Here is an 18641-nt window from a genome sequence, read left to right on the forward strand (position 1 = left end):
TTCACATATCACAATCTGAAATACTGCATTTTTTGTTAAATGCATTGTGGGGGTCTTCTGTCTCTCTCTGTCTTTTTCGAAACATATTCCTTTCCTTGCCTTTCGAAATGGTAAAAGAAGACGAATCTCTACAGATAATGGAGAAAAAAAATGGTAAAAAGAGTGGATACTGATCCCTAATGCATGGACGTCAGCCTCTGTTCAAGCAGATGAGTTCAGGTCTCCCTGTATTTTGGACAAACTAAAGCTAATGGGAGTGCTGGTGCGTTTTTTTCTTGGAAAGGAAAAGTCGAGCCAAAAAGTGGAGCTCTAGATATACAGAATCCTCTATGTTCTAACAATCACCTATGTCACGAGATATGATCAATGAAAGAGAGATAAAGATACTGGTGATACCCAATCATCTAAAGAGTGTTTCTTAATCCTAGTCGGCCTCAGCAGATGGCCGCTCACACTGAGCCTGGTACTGTTGGAGGTTTCTTTCTGTTAAAAGGGAGTTTTTCCTCTCCACTGTCGCTACAAGCATGAGTCGATGAGTCGATGCATTTAACTGGTTTTCCTTAGATAGAAAACTTTGAATCAATTTGACTGTATGATCTGGTGAACTATAAAGTGCCTTGAGATGACGTGTTGTGAATTGGCGCTATATAAATAAACTGAGTTGAATGAATCCCTTGTAAAAATATTACTATGATACCGTAATAGTTTCACTCTCAGATTGCCTTTTTTGTTAAAGGCATCATGTGTTTTTTATTAATCCAAGAATTTATATATATATATATATATATATATATATATATATATATATATATATATATATATATATATATATATATATATATATATATATATATATATATATATATATATATATATATATATATATATATATATATAATACCTGATATAATACCTGTACCTGATGTTTATGTCAGTAATCAATTTGTAACAGTTTATTAGTGCAATGAAATAAAATTAAAAAAAGTTTGACCTCAGTATGAATGCGCATCAACCGGGGCTTTAAAAGTTAGACGATGGCGCCCCCATGTGGTCAGAACAGATAGCCAGTGACACAGCAAGAGGCGGAGGTGAGCAGTGAAGCTAAACCGGATCCTTCATGAGGGAAGAGGCCAGGGACAGGCACCCAGCCCCGGCTTCTCTTCTCTTCTCTCATATCGTTTTGTATTGCAATCCTCGGGAGCCCAACTAAAGGGCTGAGTTAGTGTTCGTAGGATGTCCCGCCATGAAGGTAAGACGCCATATCAACACAGACCGAAGGACGGGTCAAAAATCTCTTAAGAAACCGTTGACACAGTTCAACGCCGGCTAACTGCCATTAGCCGACGAATTCACAATATGCAGCTCGTCTTAGCTAGCATTGGGTAGTGTTAGCAGCATCTGCACTTTGATATTTTTGAAAAACGTATCTTTATCTGGTCCTAAGGAATGTATTTTACATAGCTGCCTGTCCGTTTTTAGTTCCTATTTGAGCAAATATTAAAAATTCCACTTTATTGAGCGCTGTCACATAAGCGGAAGAGGCTAGTTCGCGTTAGCATGGCGCTAACTTAGCAAGGCAGCTATGTGGTAATGTAGGTGATCGTTGAGGAGCAAGGGGAGTGCCGAAAATAGGCAACATTAGAGGACAGCGGATCCCGGATGGATTTGTAAGCTTGGAAATGATTCTGGTTTGTCGCTTTAGCTTCGTTCTTGGTTCAAATCGGCCTGTAGATTTCAGCTTAGCTAGCTGACGAACTGCAAACAACAATCATCTCGTCCTTGTCACCAACCTTGTTTGGCTTTGAGTGGTTTGTTCGAGTAACATGTAAACAGATGTATTAACTGTGATATTACTGTAAATGTGTGAAACATAGTGAATTGGCTTTTCGGTTTTACATGTTGGCCATCAGCAGCTGGTAAGTTGCAAAGGTTAGTTCGGCCTGGACGGCCTCAGTTTCCATGTTTGTGTTTTTGTGAACTTTGCTGTCAGTTGTCTTCAACTTACTGCCTGATTTAAGTTAGCTGTCTGTGTGAGACTGAACTCGAAATAGTCCTGAATCTTAAGTCATTCACAATAAATAAAATGTTTCCTGGATTCATATACAGTTTATTGTCGCTCATGGTTGAAGACTTTAGCAGTTGGTATGAAAAAAGGAAATAAAAGGACAGCTAAACAGTGTTTGCTGATATGATTCCCTGCAACTTTAAAGATAATAATCCAGATTATTAAATCACAGCCGCCTTAACGATCAGGTTTTAACATATAAAATTAAATTCATATTTAAATTTATATAGCATGAAATCTGCTTCTTATGTCTGAATACTAGCATCAACCTTCTAAGAATATGACTTCATAGTTGTAAACTGCTAATGATATTGTGCTTAAATAGCTGTTTTTAATCTTCTATTATAGTATATTCTTCAAATGTTGATCTTTATTATATTTTTAAATAGCCAAAACTTGACTGGTGTACCTGATTATTATACTTTTGTATGTTTAAAATTGTATTATTTATGTATGAAATGTCATTTGCTAACTTGATTTATATTGAAATATTTTTTTTTTTATCTTTATTTGCGGTGTAGAACTTAACCAGAAGTTACAATGTACAGTTAAGACAAGTCTTTATTTGTAATCAATTAAAATTTTTTTTTTTTTTTTTTTTAGTTCTGTGCCTTTTAATTAGATAAGATTGTAACATTATTGTGACCTTATAACACCTGATGGTGTCGGTTATTATAAACATAAATAAATTGGAATTCACAGTTCAGGCTTTTTAAAGATAGGCCAGAAAACTGCTATTAAATCACCTATAAAATATGAATTATCATTGAGGTTATCCTTCTTTTGTAACTTTTTTACTGGAGATAACATTTTGAATTTCTAAATCTCAGCTACTAGGCAACCATAGATGTTTTGCACTGGTTGCGATCTATCCATCTAATCATTAAATATGTTGGGTAAATAAAAAAAAAAAAAAAAACATTGAGTGTAAAACCTTTCAAATAATATCAAGATCAAGTGAGTAGGATAAATTAGGACAGCTGGAGTACGGTATTTATTGTTCCTCAGCGTATGTGATAAAGTTATTGGTATAAAAACCCCAAAATCCAAAGTTGCTTATTGGCTTAAATTAAAAACATTTTGAAGATGTTACCATAAAATACCTATCTTTGAATGTTTCGTGTTTTTAGGGGTTATGGTAAACATCATAGTCCTTGGATGTATCCAAATGAACGCATTCTTACTGCAACAAAAACATTTTCTGGCTCAACAAAATGCATTGCTATTATACCTATTTCTTACCTAGAAATTGTAGCTAGTTTAGTAAAGATTTGAATGCTTTTTTTTAACTGGTGATCTTGCGCTTGTGCTCATGTGCTTCAAAAATCTAATTGGTTTGGTTTACAGATACTTACAAGTATGATAACAGACTATTTGGGTAATTAAAGACCCAGCATAAAAGGAGTTTTCTTGTCTGTAAGGTGAAACGCAGCCATCCACATTTTCCTGTCAGTAAATGTTTTGTTGCAAATAAGGAAAAATACCAAGAAACTTTGCAATATTTAGGTCTGGAAAGGTCGTTACTATTTATAAAGATACATTGGATAATATGTCATTATGAGCATAGAATTCAAGTTCAACCCTGAAGCATTGTGAATTGTTTCAAAAAAGAAAAAAAAAAAACTAGATGCCTTAAAAATAAATGACTGTTGTCAACAATGGCTTTCAAAAAGTTACGATGAAGACAAAACAGTTCCTGGAAGAGTTAGACTGGGTTAAAGGTATGAATCAGGCAAGACATTTTTAATTTTTGCTTATTCTGAACTAAATCACTTGGAGAATGTTTGGTTAAACCTTGTCAATTCAAATAGTCTATATTAATGCAGCTTTTAAGGTTGAAGAAATAAAAATGTATATTCTCTATGCTCCGTGAACACTCTCTTGAGGATTATTATAAAATCCTTTGTCAAATTCCCTCATTTATTTATCTAAAATGCTCAATGAAGCTAGGAAGAGTAAAAAAAACAAAAAACATTTGTACACTTTAGCAAGTTATCCAGACATCTAGTTAGTTTCTTTTAGACGTCTAATTCGTATTACCTTTGCATTTGCGAACAAGTACTTAGCTATTGGTTAAGTGTTCCTTGATCACACATGATGCCCAATCTTGCTTTTCCTAATTTTTATTTTTCTTCATTTTATTTATAATATATATATATATATATATGTACACAATAGGCTTTCATTCAGATTTTCTAACCCTGGTTGTGCTGTGTGTTCTCCTTTTAGGTGTGAGCTGCGATGCGTGTTTAAAGGGCAACTTCAGAGGTCGGCGGTACAAGTGTTTAATTTGCTACGACTATGATCTGTGCGCCTCATGCTACGAAAGCGGAGCGACCACGACCAGACACAGCACAGAGCATCCCATGCAGTGTATATTAACTAGAGTTGACTTTGGTAAGCAAACCTAATGGCACATTTGGAAAAAGTCTATAAAAGGTCCAAATTGTCTGTTTGAAGGTAGCAGTTATTTGCAAATGGTGACTCTAAGGAATAGTCATTCAAATTTATTCATATTTGTCTTTCGCTAGCCTGGTCGGCCAGGCTGACTTACACCATTTGTAGGTAGTAAGGCTTAATACTCTCCTTTTGTAACCCCAACAGTCAGCATTTGAGCTGCAACAGTGTGATGTTTTAATTATGTCCTGAAAGAGCTGTTTATATTGTTAAAATGTCCAAAACTGGCTGCTCTAAGAGCTTTTTGGGTCACAGCAGTAGTTTTTTTTTTTTTTTGGGATCGGCTCTACCAGCTTATATCCAGACTAATATACCACATGAATTAGTCTGGCTGACCAAGCAAACCTTTCCCCACTCCTGAGCAGTGATTCAGTTGTTTAATGCTATGCTAACCATTTTGTCAGTTGTTTGTCTACTGTATGAACTGGTGGGTTCCACATTTCAGACATAGCTATCTTAGAAACCATACATACATTTACATACATACATTCATGTGCAGACTTGCAGTACCTTTATAGAGGGTCTGAAACTCTAGTCCTCTACAGACAGTGTCATTATACATTCTGATGCATTCCCAAATCAATGCATCCGAATATTACCGCTTTTCCACTGGCGACTGTCTCCCACCACTGCTTGTCTCATGACGGCATCACGCTGGGTGAGTGAGCGTTGATGAGTGCGACGGAAATCAGGGAAGTAAATAATAGAGCAACATGGACGGGAGCCAGAGCGTAGTCGGTTTTCTTTATTGTTTCGCTGTTTTGTCTGTCCGAATCTCTCTTACCAGCGCTGCGCCATGTTTAACGAATGTAATCAGAGCTTTTTCAGCTTGTTAGATCAGAAGCGACTGGCCCGGTGTGTTATAAAAGAGTTGAATTTTATCCTCTGCATGTATACATCTCCAGCTAATAACCTAATTTTTAGATTGTAGCTTATTGGAACTAAAACACACCAGATAGATGCTGGGCACCAGTTGTTTAAAAGCTGGAGTTTTAGATCCCTGTCTGTGTAAGAACAATGTAAATATATTATTTGTTAGATTCTCCATTCTTAGATGGTTTTATGTGACATGCTGTGCATGAAAGGCACTTTGAAATGCTTGTGTGCATACACCAGTGCTGAATGTAGTATCTCTTTCTCCCTCCTCAGACCTGTACTATGGTGGAGAAGCCTTCTCTGTGGAGCAGCCCCAGGCCTTCACCTGTCCTTACTGTGGCAGGATGGGCTACACAGAGATCTCTCTGCAGGAACACGTGGCTGCAGAGCATACAGAGACCTCCACAGAAGTGGTGAGTGGGCGCTTAAAGATTTACAGCCGTCGATGTGTAACCCTGATTAGATGTCTGGGCTGGGAGCATTTTGTTTTGAGTGGTAGTCTGAGTCAAACGTCAGTTGCAAATAAATCAAGATGATTGAATGTTACTATGGAAGCTAGTGTTAATGGGAAGGTTAATTGCTTGTGAAAAGTTAATATTTTGAAGTATTTCACATAGGTCTCTGTGGGCTAATATTTTCACTTGCTTATTTCACTGCTGTATGATCATATGCATGCAAAACACAGGCTTTTTGTTAGGCCAATATGGAGAAAGGCCTGATGAGTTTGTGCTGGGAAATAGCTGTAGGTTCACATTGGGAGAAAAAAAGGGGTGGGTAATGTTTAATCACTGTATAAAACATTCCTTTATGTCATTACTTCTGACCTTCCTTTTCCTGGAAAGCACCGAAGCCCTTCATTTTCAGCCTGTCTCCTTCTGCTGTAAATAGTTGTTAGATATCTTTTTGCTTAACATGTGCTCAGAGGAACTTATTGCCATGCATGTTGTTAAAGATAGAGATGGCAGACAAAGAGGATGTGAAAACAGTCATCTGGAGTGGATCAGTTTAGAAAAACTACACCGCTGCTGAGAATCTGCAGCAGTTTCTTGTGGGCTATACAAGCACTGGACAAGATCTACCAGTTGATATAGTTTCATATAGATGTGGGGCAGCATGCCTCTACGCTGGTACACAGATTTAAGAGATGCTGTTAAAAGGTTTGTTCTTAAAATTCTGTTGGAAACTGTCCAGATCTCGAAGAAGTATTGGAATCCCCTGCTCTTTTGCAAGTTCTCCCACCTAAAAATCATGGAGGGATCTGAAATTGTCATTGTAGGTGCTGGTCCACTGTGAGAAACATATTCTAAAAAAATAATAATTTAGAAATCACAATACAGGATTTAACTATTTATTTGTATGATACAGCTGCAAAAAAATATTTGAACAAGCCAAAACCTTGACATGCATCCTACACATGGCCCCGGGGGTCATCCTCTCCTTCATACAGTGCAGTCAGCCTGTCCAATGTGCAGAAAAACACCCCCAAAGCATGATGCTACCACCCCCATGCTTCACAGTAGGGATGGTGTTCTTAGGGTGGTACTCATCATTCTTTTTGCTCCAAACACAGTTAGTTTATGACCAAAAAATTCTAGTTTGTTCTCATCTGACCACATGATTTTCTCCCATGATTCCTCTGGATCATCCAAATGCTAATTGGTTAACTTAAGACGGGTCTTGACATGTGCTGCTTTAAGTAGGAGAACCTTCCGTTCCATGAATAAGTTCAAACAATAATGTCTTAGTCTATTACCAAACAGTAACCTTGGAAACGGTGGTCCCAGCTCTTTTCAGGTCATTGACGAGGTCCTCCCATGTAGTTCTGGGCTGATTTCTCACCTTTCTTCAGATCATTGAGGCCCCACGAGGGGAGATCTTGAATGAAGCCCCAGTTTGAGGGAGATTGACTGTCATGTTTAGCTTCTTCCATTCTCTACTGATTGCTCCAACAGTGGATCTTTCGTCACCAAGCTGCTTGGCATTTTCCCTGTAGCCCTTTCCAGCCTTGTGGAGGTGTACAATTTTGTCTCTAGTGTCTTTGGACAGCTCTTTGGTCTTGTCCATGTTAGTAGTTGGATTCTTTCTGATTGTATGGGGTGAACAGGTGTCCTTATGCAGCTAACGACCTCAAACAGGTGCATCTAATTTAGGATAATAAATGGACTGGAGTTGGACATTGGACATAGAAGTCTGACTAACTTTAAGGGTCAGACTTCTAGCTCATAGACAGGTGTTTAAATATTTAATTGCAGCTGTATCTTACTAATAGTAAAAAAAAAAATCATACCTTGTAATTTCTGGATTTTTTTCTTTATTTATTTCTTTGCATCCCTCTCAGTGGACACGCACCTACAGTGACAATTTCAGACCCCTCCATGATTTCTAATTGGGAGAACTTGCAAAATAGCAGGGTGTTCAAAGACTTATTTTTCTCATTGTAAGTTTCAGGGAGACCGTTAACCAGAATAACTCAATTGTATAACTGTGTTTCCCTTTAAACATCTGTTCCTACATTTAAAGCTCTTTTGGTTTATCTGTAACAGAAATAGAAATAAGTTATAAGGTATTGAAATTAAAGAAAGTGAGCCTTTGGAAAAAAATGTTATTGTGGGTTAGATGCTTTCTTTTTTTCCCCACTGCCCCTGATGTGACTTTTGTCCACTCCTAAAATATCCCCCTCCATCATCTCAGCTTTTTGTATAAATGCTGTTGCCAGAAGAAAAGCTGAATGGACCTGGTAATGCATTAAAAGGACTTCCATACAATGCCTTGGTTAAAGAAGCGTAGATGTGATTTTATTTCCTGGTTTTTTAAAGAAGCAGAGTGACGTTGCCGTATAGCCATAAATAAGATCACACTAAGCCACCAATCAATAAAAGGACTGACTGTTGTTCTCTAAAGGCGATTCAGGACCCGTTAGAGATGATCATGGAAGTTATTTACCTTTATTTTGTTTTACAAATGTAAGAAAGCCTCCTGCCATTCACAATGTGAAAAAAACTGTCTCAAAAGTGCAAACTTGTTTGTGAAAAGGGAAAAAGTGAAAAAGCCTCACTCGAGCAAGCAGACGTGACACAGCAGGGACGCAGCAGACATGCATGAGCTGTATTATCATCACTGTACAAACCATATTTGCAGGGTTATCTGTAACAACTACAGGGTGTTTTCTGGTCAGCCCCCATTTGTAATGTCTTCAGTCAATCTATTGGGTATATTTGCAGCTGTCTGGCTTGAAGTAATCTTGAGTGCATCTTTCCTGCTTATTTGAATGTGAATGTCACGCGGTTCACTATAAAACTAATCGATCTCATTCCCTACACATCGATTTGGCAAAAATGTAAAGGAATCGATTCAAAATCAATTAAATCGATTTTTTTTTTTTTTTTACCCAGCCCTAGTGGTTTGTGAATATAGAAAATGATACTATATGTGACTTAAAAAAAAAGAAAAATCTAAAATCAGCTTTATTTGCACTAAATGCTGTTTTTCTAAATGGAGTTTAGTACATGGGAAAATTTTTGGACATGGTATTTCATTAAACGGCTTTGCTGGCAGACGTTCTTTGTAGGGGAGCACTGACTGCAGGTTTCTGGCCGAACACCGAACCACAATCTTCAAAAAATATTTTGACCAATACAGATTATTATTTTTTTTTTTTGTTTTGTTTTGTTTTTATAACTGACACTGTGAGATGTTATATGATCACAAGACACCTTTAATATTTCATTCTCATCTTAGTCAAATAAATTAATCGGTCCCCTTGAAACAATAAACACTTAAATAGAAACATATAAATAGAAATCAAGAGCATTGTCAGTGGATGATTTTCAGGCTTTTGAAGAGGTAGCTACAATTGATGGAGAAGATTGATTTAACATCCAAGTATCGTTTGATCCCCAATCTCCCAACATTAAGAAAATCGAGGCCAGTCGATCGGTGCACCTGTAGTTCTCCGTTTTTTACATCAGACATTACAGAGTTGCTTTTCCAGGGGAAATGTATTCATTTTTTTCTATCAGTCCAACATTCTGCCTTTATGCAAAGTTTTGCACTAAGAAGATGCTCTAACTGAAAACTTTTTCCCTGTAGGATGATGTCAGAAAACAGTTTGATTGCCAACCTTTATCAGATATGTCAAGGCTGAATTTTTTTCCCCCTCTTTTCTTTCAGATATGTCCCATATGTGCAGCACTGCCAGGTGGCGATCCAAATCACGTGACTGATGACTTTGCTGCTCATCTCACACTTGAACACAGAGCCACAAGAGACTTGATATCCTTTTTCCACCCTGATGGACATGTGTATAACCAGAGAAGCAAATGTATACCCTTTTTTATGTTTTATTATATCTAACCTTGAGATTGCCGTTACACAGATGTCTAAAATAGCTGCCTGTAGTATCAGACCCAATCAATGCTCCTAATTATTATTATTTGGACTATTAGGTCTGTACATGCCATAAATGCAGTAGCAAAAAAGAAAAACAACTCGGTTTCACTTGTTTTTTTGCACTATTGATTTCTTCAGTTGAAGCACAGGTGGGTTTTAGATAAAAAAAAATTGAATTAGAGCACATTTGCTTCGTTTAACTACCCTTAAATGTGGCAATGTACATTTTTGACCCATTCAGGCCAGAAAATAGGATTTGTGAAAGAAAGACAATTGACTTGCATTGCTGTAAAAACCCTGCACCACGTTTTTAAGGTGATGATTAAATGTAAGCGGGATGTTGTTGAGCAGCTTGTAATGAAATCAGTTGGTTTGCTTGTCAGGAAAGAGCTGAAATACTTTCTATCTAGAATAGCCTCAGGTCTGACGACATCAGCCTGCTGGTCTATTTATAGGATACTTTGAACAAGTGCTTCAGAGAAAACAAAAGAGGCAGAAATGCAATGAAAATGAAACTCGGAGCAAATGCATCAGAAAGCTTTACAGACAGGCTCTTGGATTGGTTGTGTAGCCAGTGTTCTTTGTTTTTCAGTGGTAAGATTATAAAAACATGCAAATGTATATATTTTTAAAATAACAGACAGCCTGACTAGGAAATGTTTTCAGTTTTCGAAGCGCTGCCTCTGGCTGCAGGATGCAGAAGTAGTTTCTTTAAAGTCAGTCTTATTGTGTTGGTAAAACAAGAGGGTCTGTTGAATATGTGAACATTTATGGCAAAATAAGACGCCTAATAATGGTAGAATATTGTTGCTTTCAATATTTTCCTTAATGGGGAGTCTCACGACGAGTCCAGTGGGGTACGGCACGTAAGGAGGATGTTTCACCCTGGCCGCGGGTTAGGGGGGCCGCGGGCCCGCAGGTCTAACATGCATTTCACCAGCAGCACCACAGGGGGGCTCTCCACCAGTCAGAGTTCCTCACAGAGCGCCAACTACAGCAGAGAGACCATGGATCCCATAGCAGGTGAGGAGATGCTTCACAGAATCTGCTCTAAATAAATACATTTCTAATTGTAGACAGAAGTTCATTATAATGTTTGAAATGGAAGTTATTTAGTATAAATATCTGACATGTGAAGAGCGTAAAGGTGCCTGCAACATGTTTTTCAATCATTTTACAAGAAGGTTTGGTTGCATGTTCGTCTAATTTTCTGCATTTTTGTGTTTTGAGAACATTATGTTTAATTAAATGTGACAAACGACATGTGCAAAGGTTCACTGAAAAATAAGGCTGCTTACTTTGATCACAAATCACTTGGGTGTGAAGTTTTTATCTGTTGCCTTCTTTAAAAAAGGCTACCTGATGTTTTTTTATTTTCCTGTAAATGGAGTCCTGTGGTTGTTCTATTTGGCAAATAAATGGTTCAGATAAACATTAACTTTCCAGAAAACCTCACTTCATAGAAAATAGCAGGTTTTCATGGATGATTTAATGTAATTGGGAATGGAAACAATGTCTGAACCAACCTAATCTTTGTCTGACCTGCAGGACTGGAAATCACTGAAATTCATCTAGTCTGAAAACACCAAGTTGGCTATAATATATCATAGAACAACGCTGTGTAGCTCGATCCCACACCGCCCCCTGAGCGCTAACCCTCTGTCTGTGGAGGGTCCACCACATAAAAGAGCGTCCCAAGGCACGTAGTGGATAGGGCGAGTAGACCGTTCAGCTCTTAAATAATGAGACTGTACTAAATTTGACAGCGGGTGTAACAGCGAACTAAGCGCGGCGGAAACAAATGCATTCAAATGTTAGTTCCACTGATATGCTGCATTTTTCTCATACTGACAGAAAACCACAAGTTATGAAAATTACTAAATGGAATGTCCTCTTTGAAATAATTTTGACTATAAATTAATTATTAAGAAATGTTTGGTGTCATGTTAACCTGCACCACAGAGCACCGGCCATGCATATGGGGTGGCAGTGTGTTACCATAGCAATGCCTGCTTTCCTTTTCTGTTGGAGGGAAGAGGCCATCTCATTCTCATTTATACCCCCTCCCCCTTAAATCAAGATGCCCTCTACAACTGAGTCCGACCTCATTGGGAGTGACACTACATAGCAAAGGGTAGTGCTTAGGGGTGGTTTGGGATTGGGTCGATGCCCTGACCTAAAGAAATTATAAAAAGAAATCTGTTAGTCTGAAGTTCTAAGATGGGAAGAATTCAGGCTCAAAATAATCAAAATGTTTTTGGAGTGGCTTAGTCAAAGTCTGCTCTATAACTGATAGAGATGTTGGTGAACAAACACTTTTCACTGTGGCAGAACTAAAACAGTTCTGCTCTGTAAGTTGATGGCAGCAGCTGTAAAGAACAGACAGTTACCGCACCTTAATGATCAATGATTTGTTGTCAGTGATTCAAAATGCTCAGCTGAACCTGATTTTTAAAAGGCTGCTATCTAAAACATGTATCGGGGGGCTTTAAAAAGTTTGTCCAGAGAGGTCAGTCATGTGTGGGAGGCATTGTTGCTGTAGCGATTCCTCATTTATCCTGTTCCCAATTTTTTATTTGCTTCAGCGCTTGGCATTCGCTCCGTCATCCCCAACTGTGTCATAATGAGCGGCAGTGTTCGGGTCCAAACAGAGCACCAGTGTCCTTTCTAATGACTCGCTGTACCTGCTGGGCTTTGAACCCACGGCTCCGGTTTAAAAGAACTCACTAGATTTATCTGTAAATGTAGCTTTACGGCAAAAACAAAGAGAAGAGATGGCTGATTTCACTTTGAAGCTGTTCCTTCCTTTCTCTATTTTTTGCTCAAGGGTTTTTAGTCAGAGCTGGCAGTCTGGTAATGATTTGGCATGTGGCCTTTCTGGTCCCCTGTAGATCTGGACTTCACATGTTCTAACTCCAAACTTTGTGTCTTTGGTCCATGTAGAGCTCCTATCTCAGTTGTCAGGGGTGCGGCGTTCAGCAGGAGGCCAGCTTAGCTCCGGACCTTCCGCCTCACAGCTCCAGCAGCTTCAGATGCAACTCCAGTTGGAGCGCCAGCAGGCCCAGGTGGCGCGGCAGCAGCTGGAGACGGCCCGAAACGCTAGCCGAGGCGGCGGCAGAGCAAACGCAATCCTAAACACAAATTCAACGGCTACAAACCCCAATCCCTCCGCCAACCACACCAACAACCCCAGCCCCCACCCAGTGCCAACTGAGCCCACCACACAGCACACTGCACACAGCTCCCAGTTTCTACTCAGCAGGTAGGACCCTCTGCATTGTCCTCTGTTTGTTTGTAATGTGCTGATGATACTCTGCAGTCCAAGGTGTCTGGATTAGGTGAATGAAAAGACCCTAAAGCCTTGTGTTGATCCCCTCAGGCTGAGCGAACCCCGGCTGTCTGAGGTGGAGCGGCAGGCTTGCGAGGCCCAGTGGGCCGACAGGAGCCTGTTTGTCACAGAGCTGCTGCTGTCCACGCTGCTTCCAGACGAGGACGCCTCGGCCTCCTCCTCCTCCGAAGAGGATGATTGTCACAGCTCGTTGCGGAACTTCGCCGACTTCAAGGCCATGGGTTGCGTCGAGGTCATGACGTTGGATGTGGCGTTGGAGAACCTAAACCTCAAGGAGATGAGCCCCGCCCCAAAGAAGATGAAACCCACGACTAAAGCGGCGTCAGCGAAGAAAGAGCCCCCTGCCCCGCCCCTTTGATGACATGGCCACTCCTACCCTACCCTTCAATCACCATTGTGACTAGCTGACTGCTCAGTCAGTCCAACTGCCAATGGATGACAAAAACTGCAGATCTTCTTGGCTTTTTTTGTTTGTTTTGTTTTTGTTTTCTCAGTGATTGTCATTTCAGCTCTGTCGCTCCCCGGCTCCACCCCATGTTTTACGTTGTGTACATTGAATAAAAGTAGTGAGACGAGAGAATGTGGAAGCAAGCAAGCGTGTTGGGTGTGTGAGACAAAAGAGAACTATATAAATATATTATTAAAAAACTCTATATGAAAGTTGATAATCAGTCCCACAAAACCCGTTTCCTCTAGCAGAGAGCATAGTTCCGCTGTTTTTAAGCGAAAACTCGTCATACACTCACAGAGGGAGAGGAGGCCGACTGGAATCCCTCCGCTTAATAAAAAAGGAAAAAACAAAACGCTGCTGTGTATTTATAGATGAATTAAAGTGCTTGGATGGTTTTCCACAACTTAAGCATGAGCTTAAATCACCATGTGCCCATTTTAAACTGCACAGTCACCGGATGGGGAGGTCTTTCTCTTGTTTGGACACCTTAACGGCGTTAAACTGTTGGGTGCCGCTTCACAACGCACACACTCTCTCACACAGACTGTTTGGTTAACTCTTGCATCAAAGTCTCAAGCCCCTCCCCTTCATGTGACGCCACCTGGCTTTATATCTACTGTGGGCACTTTGGTTTGAATTTGCATATCCAGTGTCCATTTATGTACACTACAGATGTTCTGCACAGAAGCGACAGCTCTGAGGCAAAAGAAGAAGCAATCTTTTGGTTGGGACTGTTTTTCTAAGAAGAAACATGAGCCCTGGTCTCTCAGTCTTTTACAGGAGATCAGATGCTTCTTTCTCCAGCTTCCTTGTGTTCTTCAAATTAATCTCATGGATTCAAAGATTTACTCATGTGACTTGAAGGAGAGGATCCTGTATTGCTCTTTCCATCAATCTCGAGTCCAAAAACGGTCTTTGTATGCCTCCACTGCTAAACTGAAGAAATGCAATGCATGTTTTTTGGCTTACAAAAAGAAGCCAAACGACAGGGTAAAACTTTTCAGTTTGGGAGGACAATAAAAATGTTTTTGGTTGAAAAGTAACTAACCCAAATCCTGCTGTCTGGTTATTTTGTTTTAGTCTTTTTTTTTTTTTTTTTTTTTTTGCTTTTTTCTCCCCCAGTTGCCTATTTTCTGGCAAGCATGTACAGAACAATGGTCTAAAAAAATAAACGCATACCTTCCAGGTCGAGTTGTAACTCATGCAGTCTTGTTATCCTCTGATGTACGTTGTCATTTGCTGCAGTCGCCTCATACAGTTAACCATCAATAACTCACCAGATTCTGAGTGAAAGATTGAACCTCATCTATATTGTTCTTAAAAAGCAGGAGTAAAAGAAACTGATGGATATTAAGCCTTTAATATTTGGGTGTGCAGTTAAGTTGATAGGTTTGAGTTTAATTTTTCCTGCCTTCAGGATGGATTTCACTTAGAAAACATCAAAATGAATATTTCTAAACTATCTTTAACTAATATATTTAAAAGTAAAATTTGGTAAAACAAAATTTAGCAAAACAAAGGTGCGGAAATGTATCTTTTTTTGTGTGACACTTAAATGTTTCAGGGTGAAACAAGATTTAGAGTAAAAGAAAATCTGTATAAATAGCAGATACTAAGCAAGTACATGAAATCCAAAACACAAAGACAATCTAAAGAAAATCTGTTACTAACAATAGCCTGGAGAGGGTTAAAATTTTAGACGTTGTGGGACTCTAAAGCGGTGTTTCCCACCCACGGTCCGTGAGTGCATTTCGAGGAGTGAATGAAAATAGTTAATCAGGTTACATAGAGCTAGGATCTCTTTTGCTTTGTTAGGACCCAATTGAAAAATAAAACAAACTTTTGTCAACCAAAATAAGTTCAGCTTTGGCACACATAAAAACCAAGCGGAGGAACAGACTGGATGTATATAGCCTGGTATCAGCTGTTTTTCACACTAAGCTCATCAAAGCAGCTCCGGTGTCTCAATAAAAACAAAGTTTAACTAATTAAGTCAGTCTGACTTTTGTTCTGTATTATGTTCCCAAATCATCAAGTTTAAATGTGATTATAGGGGAGTTACTCAGAGGAGCTCCAGTTTAATAGATAAGGATTAATATGATTTTAATTTCTATTCCTTGCTAACTTCCCAGCAACATATTTATGTTGTGTTTACTTTTTATTTTTTTTACATGGAAAGCATAAAATTATAAAAAAAAATGCTCAAATTATTATACAAGTTTATAGACGTTTCAGTTTTGGATGATCAATACTTTTACTGAGAGGGGTACTGATAGTAAGACAAAATGCCCAAAGAAGGTTGGGAAACACTGCTGTAACCACAGTGAGAGCTGTTATCTATGAATGAAGAAAACATGGATCAGAGGGAAATCTTTCCAGGAATGCCCTGGTGATCCACCTGGTGGTCACCAGATATCCAAAACCCTGCAGTCATTGGGCAAAACAGAAATATCTGGCTCTGCTGCTATACTAAAGTCAACCACAAAGCATGAAAATGCTCCATATTACACCAGCAAGGCCACAAAAATAAAAAACAAACCCCTTAAGACCTCAAACCCCTTAATAATTAAAAACTCTCTGATGCTCCACAATTAAAAGTTTTGCCAAAAGAGATGGGGCTAAAATTCTACCAAGGTTAAAAATCCCTGTGCCAGATATTACCAACCCTTAAAGGCACGACCAGGGGATGTTACACTTTTCAGGTATAAGTGGTTTGCATACCATTTTATGCCTAAACATTAGAGCCATTATTCAAAAACTGCAAATTGACTCTGCTAATTTTTGTTTGTATTTTTTTTCTCTCCAGTTATTAGTAAAGCTTGAATAAAGTGTAAAATATGATGTACCTTAGTGGTTCTCCATCCTGGTCCTCAGTACCACTGCCCATCAGGATTCTGCAGCACCTAATGGCTGCTGAAGATGTCACAATATAATCAGGGGTTCTGCAGCAGGGAGACATCTAAGGCATGCAGGGCGGTGGTTCTACTGGAACTACTGCTGCAGACTGAACTCCTGATTGTATCAATAACCAGCACAGAACCAGAAACAAGGATTGCAGAAGAAGCTGGCTGTTCATAAAGAGATTTACCCAAACTTATTAATAGAAAGTAATATCAAAAGAAAAATTGTTTGTACAAGTTAATGCAAAGGGATTACCCAGCATGTTGTGAGAACGGTGAGTTTTTAAAGAGATGTTACTCCACTTTCGTTTATACATATATTTCAGATAAACCAAGAGGATCCAAGTTTGCTGGGTCCTCTACATGGCTTGTGGCAACTGCAAAAAAGGTGTAGTGTTATGCAATATTGTTATAAAACAAAACGAATCTTGCCGCTCGTCCACAAAGACCAGAGTTAAAGTAACAACTGTCCTGTCGGAATGTTCTACCTGAGTGGTGGATCCATGGAGCTCCTCCAGAGTTACAGTGGACTCCTCAGATCAATAGCCTCTCAGTGCAGTGAGATCAGGTGGACGGCCATGTTCCCTTTGATTTTCAGGTTAATTAATGGACAGAGCTCTGTGAAATGTTGACATTTAAACATTTTGTTTCATAATTTAATAAATAAGAAAAGCCAGCAACACTTTTTAGATTTTTACATTTAAATTTGCATTCATAGAACATTAAAATGTCAAAGTTCGAGTACCGGTAGTATTTAACCAGAACGGGAAGTTTTATAGGGTTATAAAATAAAAGAAATTTTAAAAATGATCTGTGGTTTGTTTATTTAAATGAAATTAAAAGTATGAATTGCAATAATTGCTCTAAATCTTGAGCTGTACAATGGACTCCCTGATGGGAGCTTTTATATTGTGCAGGAGCCACAAGTTTATCACCAGCATAAAGACTTCCTGTCATCAATTAGGACAAACCACCAATAAACAAATAAATACCTTTTGCAAAATAAAAACAGCCCACTCCAGCATTCTGAACGGCTTTCTAAACTGCAGGAAGCAGGAGGTTTGTGGTTTCCATGTCTTTCTGGTTACTGATTTAACCAACAAATGGGAGCTATTATCCCATTAAATGAATGCTCTGTCACTTGCTTTGTGCAAGAATTAATCCAGCATTTGTTTACTGTTTTATTCTTTTGCAATACTGAGAGATTCTCTAAATTAAACCCAGCAGAGACAGATACTCTGCTGGGGAAGTAAGAGAACAATCTGTGCCAAGATCTAAATAAGAACAGCCTGAAAAGATGTGGCAGATTCATGGAGCCTCCATCTAAGTAGGTAGCTGCAGGAGACGGAGCGTATGTGAAGTGGAGGGCGGGGAGGAGGTGAGGAAACATGGGTAGAGTCACGTTATGATGTTTCACATGTGTTTAGATGTAAACAGCCCTCCTCAGCGTTTAGTGTTTTCAGACTTTCAGGCCTCTAAGCTGTTTACTTCAGTATTAAAAGTTAAAATGACCTCAACCTGGAGCAAAGACACAACTCTGCTAAATAACCCTGCAGTTTTAAATAAGCTTTCATCCTGATATTCATCAATTCATCCAGATTGCTCAGTATATCCTCTACATGTGGATCTAAACAGGGATAGGGATGAATTTGTAAAGAGATCTTAATTTCAGCGATCCTTAAGTTTCTTGTTCTGAAATGTGCTCACATTTTTTCCCATATTGATTGTAGTTTTGTATTTTTAAATAGGTTTATCCTAAACCTAATAGATATAAAGCAGACCGCATAGAAAATATGACTTTATTTTAACTTTCATACATTAAATAAGTTTTTTGTGAGATACTAAACTCTCTTTACCTTTTCACACTTTGTCCCATAACGAATACTAACCTCTGATGTATTCTAGTTGGATTCAACATACTTAAAAGACATTAAACACATCCCTTATACATGATCCCCTTAGGTTTTTATCTGACATGAGCTTTGTATTTTGTTTTCAAATACAAGTATAAAACCTGTAGGATGGGTTTTCTTAAGGAGGCAGAAGGTAAGATGGAGTTAAATAAAGGGTCATTCTGGGGTAAAACATGTTAAGGCCTTTAAAGGGGTTTATGTCCATTTTCCAGATTGATATACACCATAAAACACAGACAGA

General features: G+C 38.7%; 1 protein-coding gene across 1 annotated transcript; it reads left to right on the top strand.

Annotated features, from left to right (window-relative positions):
* The first annotated feature begins 1092 nt into the window (after positions 1-1092).
* Positions 1093-14474, top strand: LOC119778179 (E3 ubiquitin-protein ligase KCMF1-like). The gene is made up of 7 exons (XM_038277315.1): positions 1093-1249; positions 4295-4462; positions 5672-5811; positions 9569-9670; positions 10630-10810; positions 12731-13049; positions 13167-14474. Exons 1-7 carry the CDS (start codon positions 1234-1236, stop codon positions 13492-13494), a joined length of 1254 nt encoding a protein of 417 aa, XP_038133243.1. The 5' UTR covers positions 1093-1233; the 3' UTR covers positions 13495-14474.
* Positions 14475-18641: the final 4167 nt, after the last annotated feature.

The sequence above is a fragment of the Cyprinodon tularosa genome, unplaced genomic scaffold (genome assembly GCF_016077235.1).
Source record: "Cyprinodon tularosa strain WSP-4 unplaced genomic scaffold, ASM1607723v1 ctg130, whole genome shotgun sequence".
Taxonomy (NCBI): domain Eukaryota; kingdom Metazoa; phylum Chordata; class Actinopteri; order Cyprinodontiformes; family Cyprinodontidae; genus Cyprinodon; species Cyprinodon tularosa.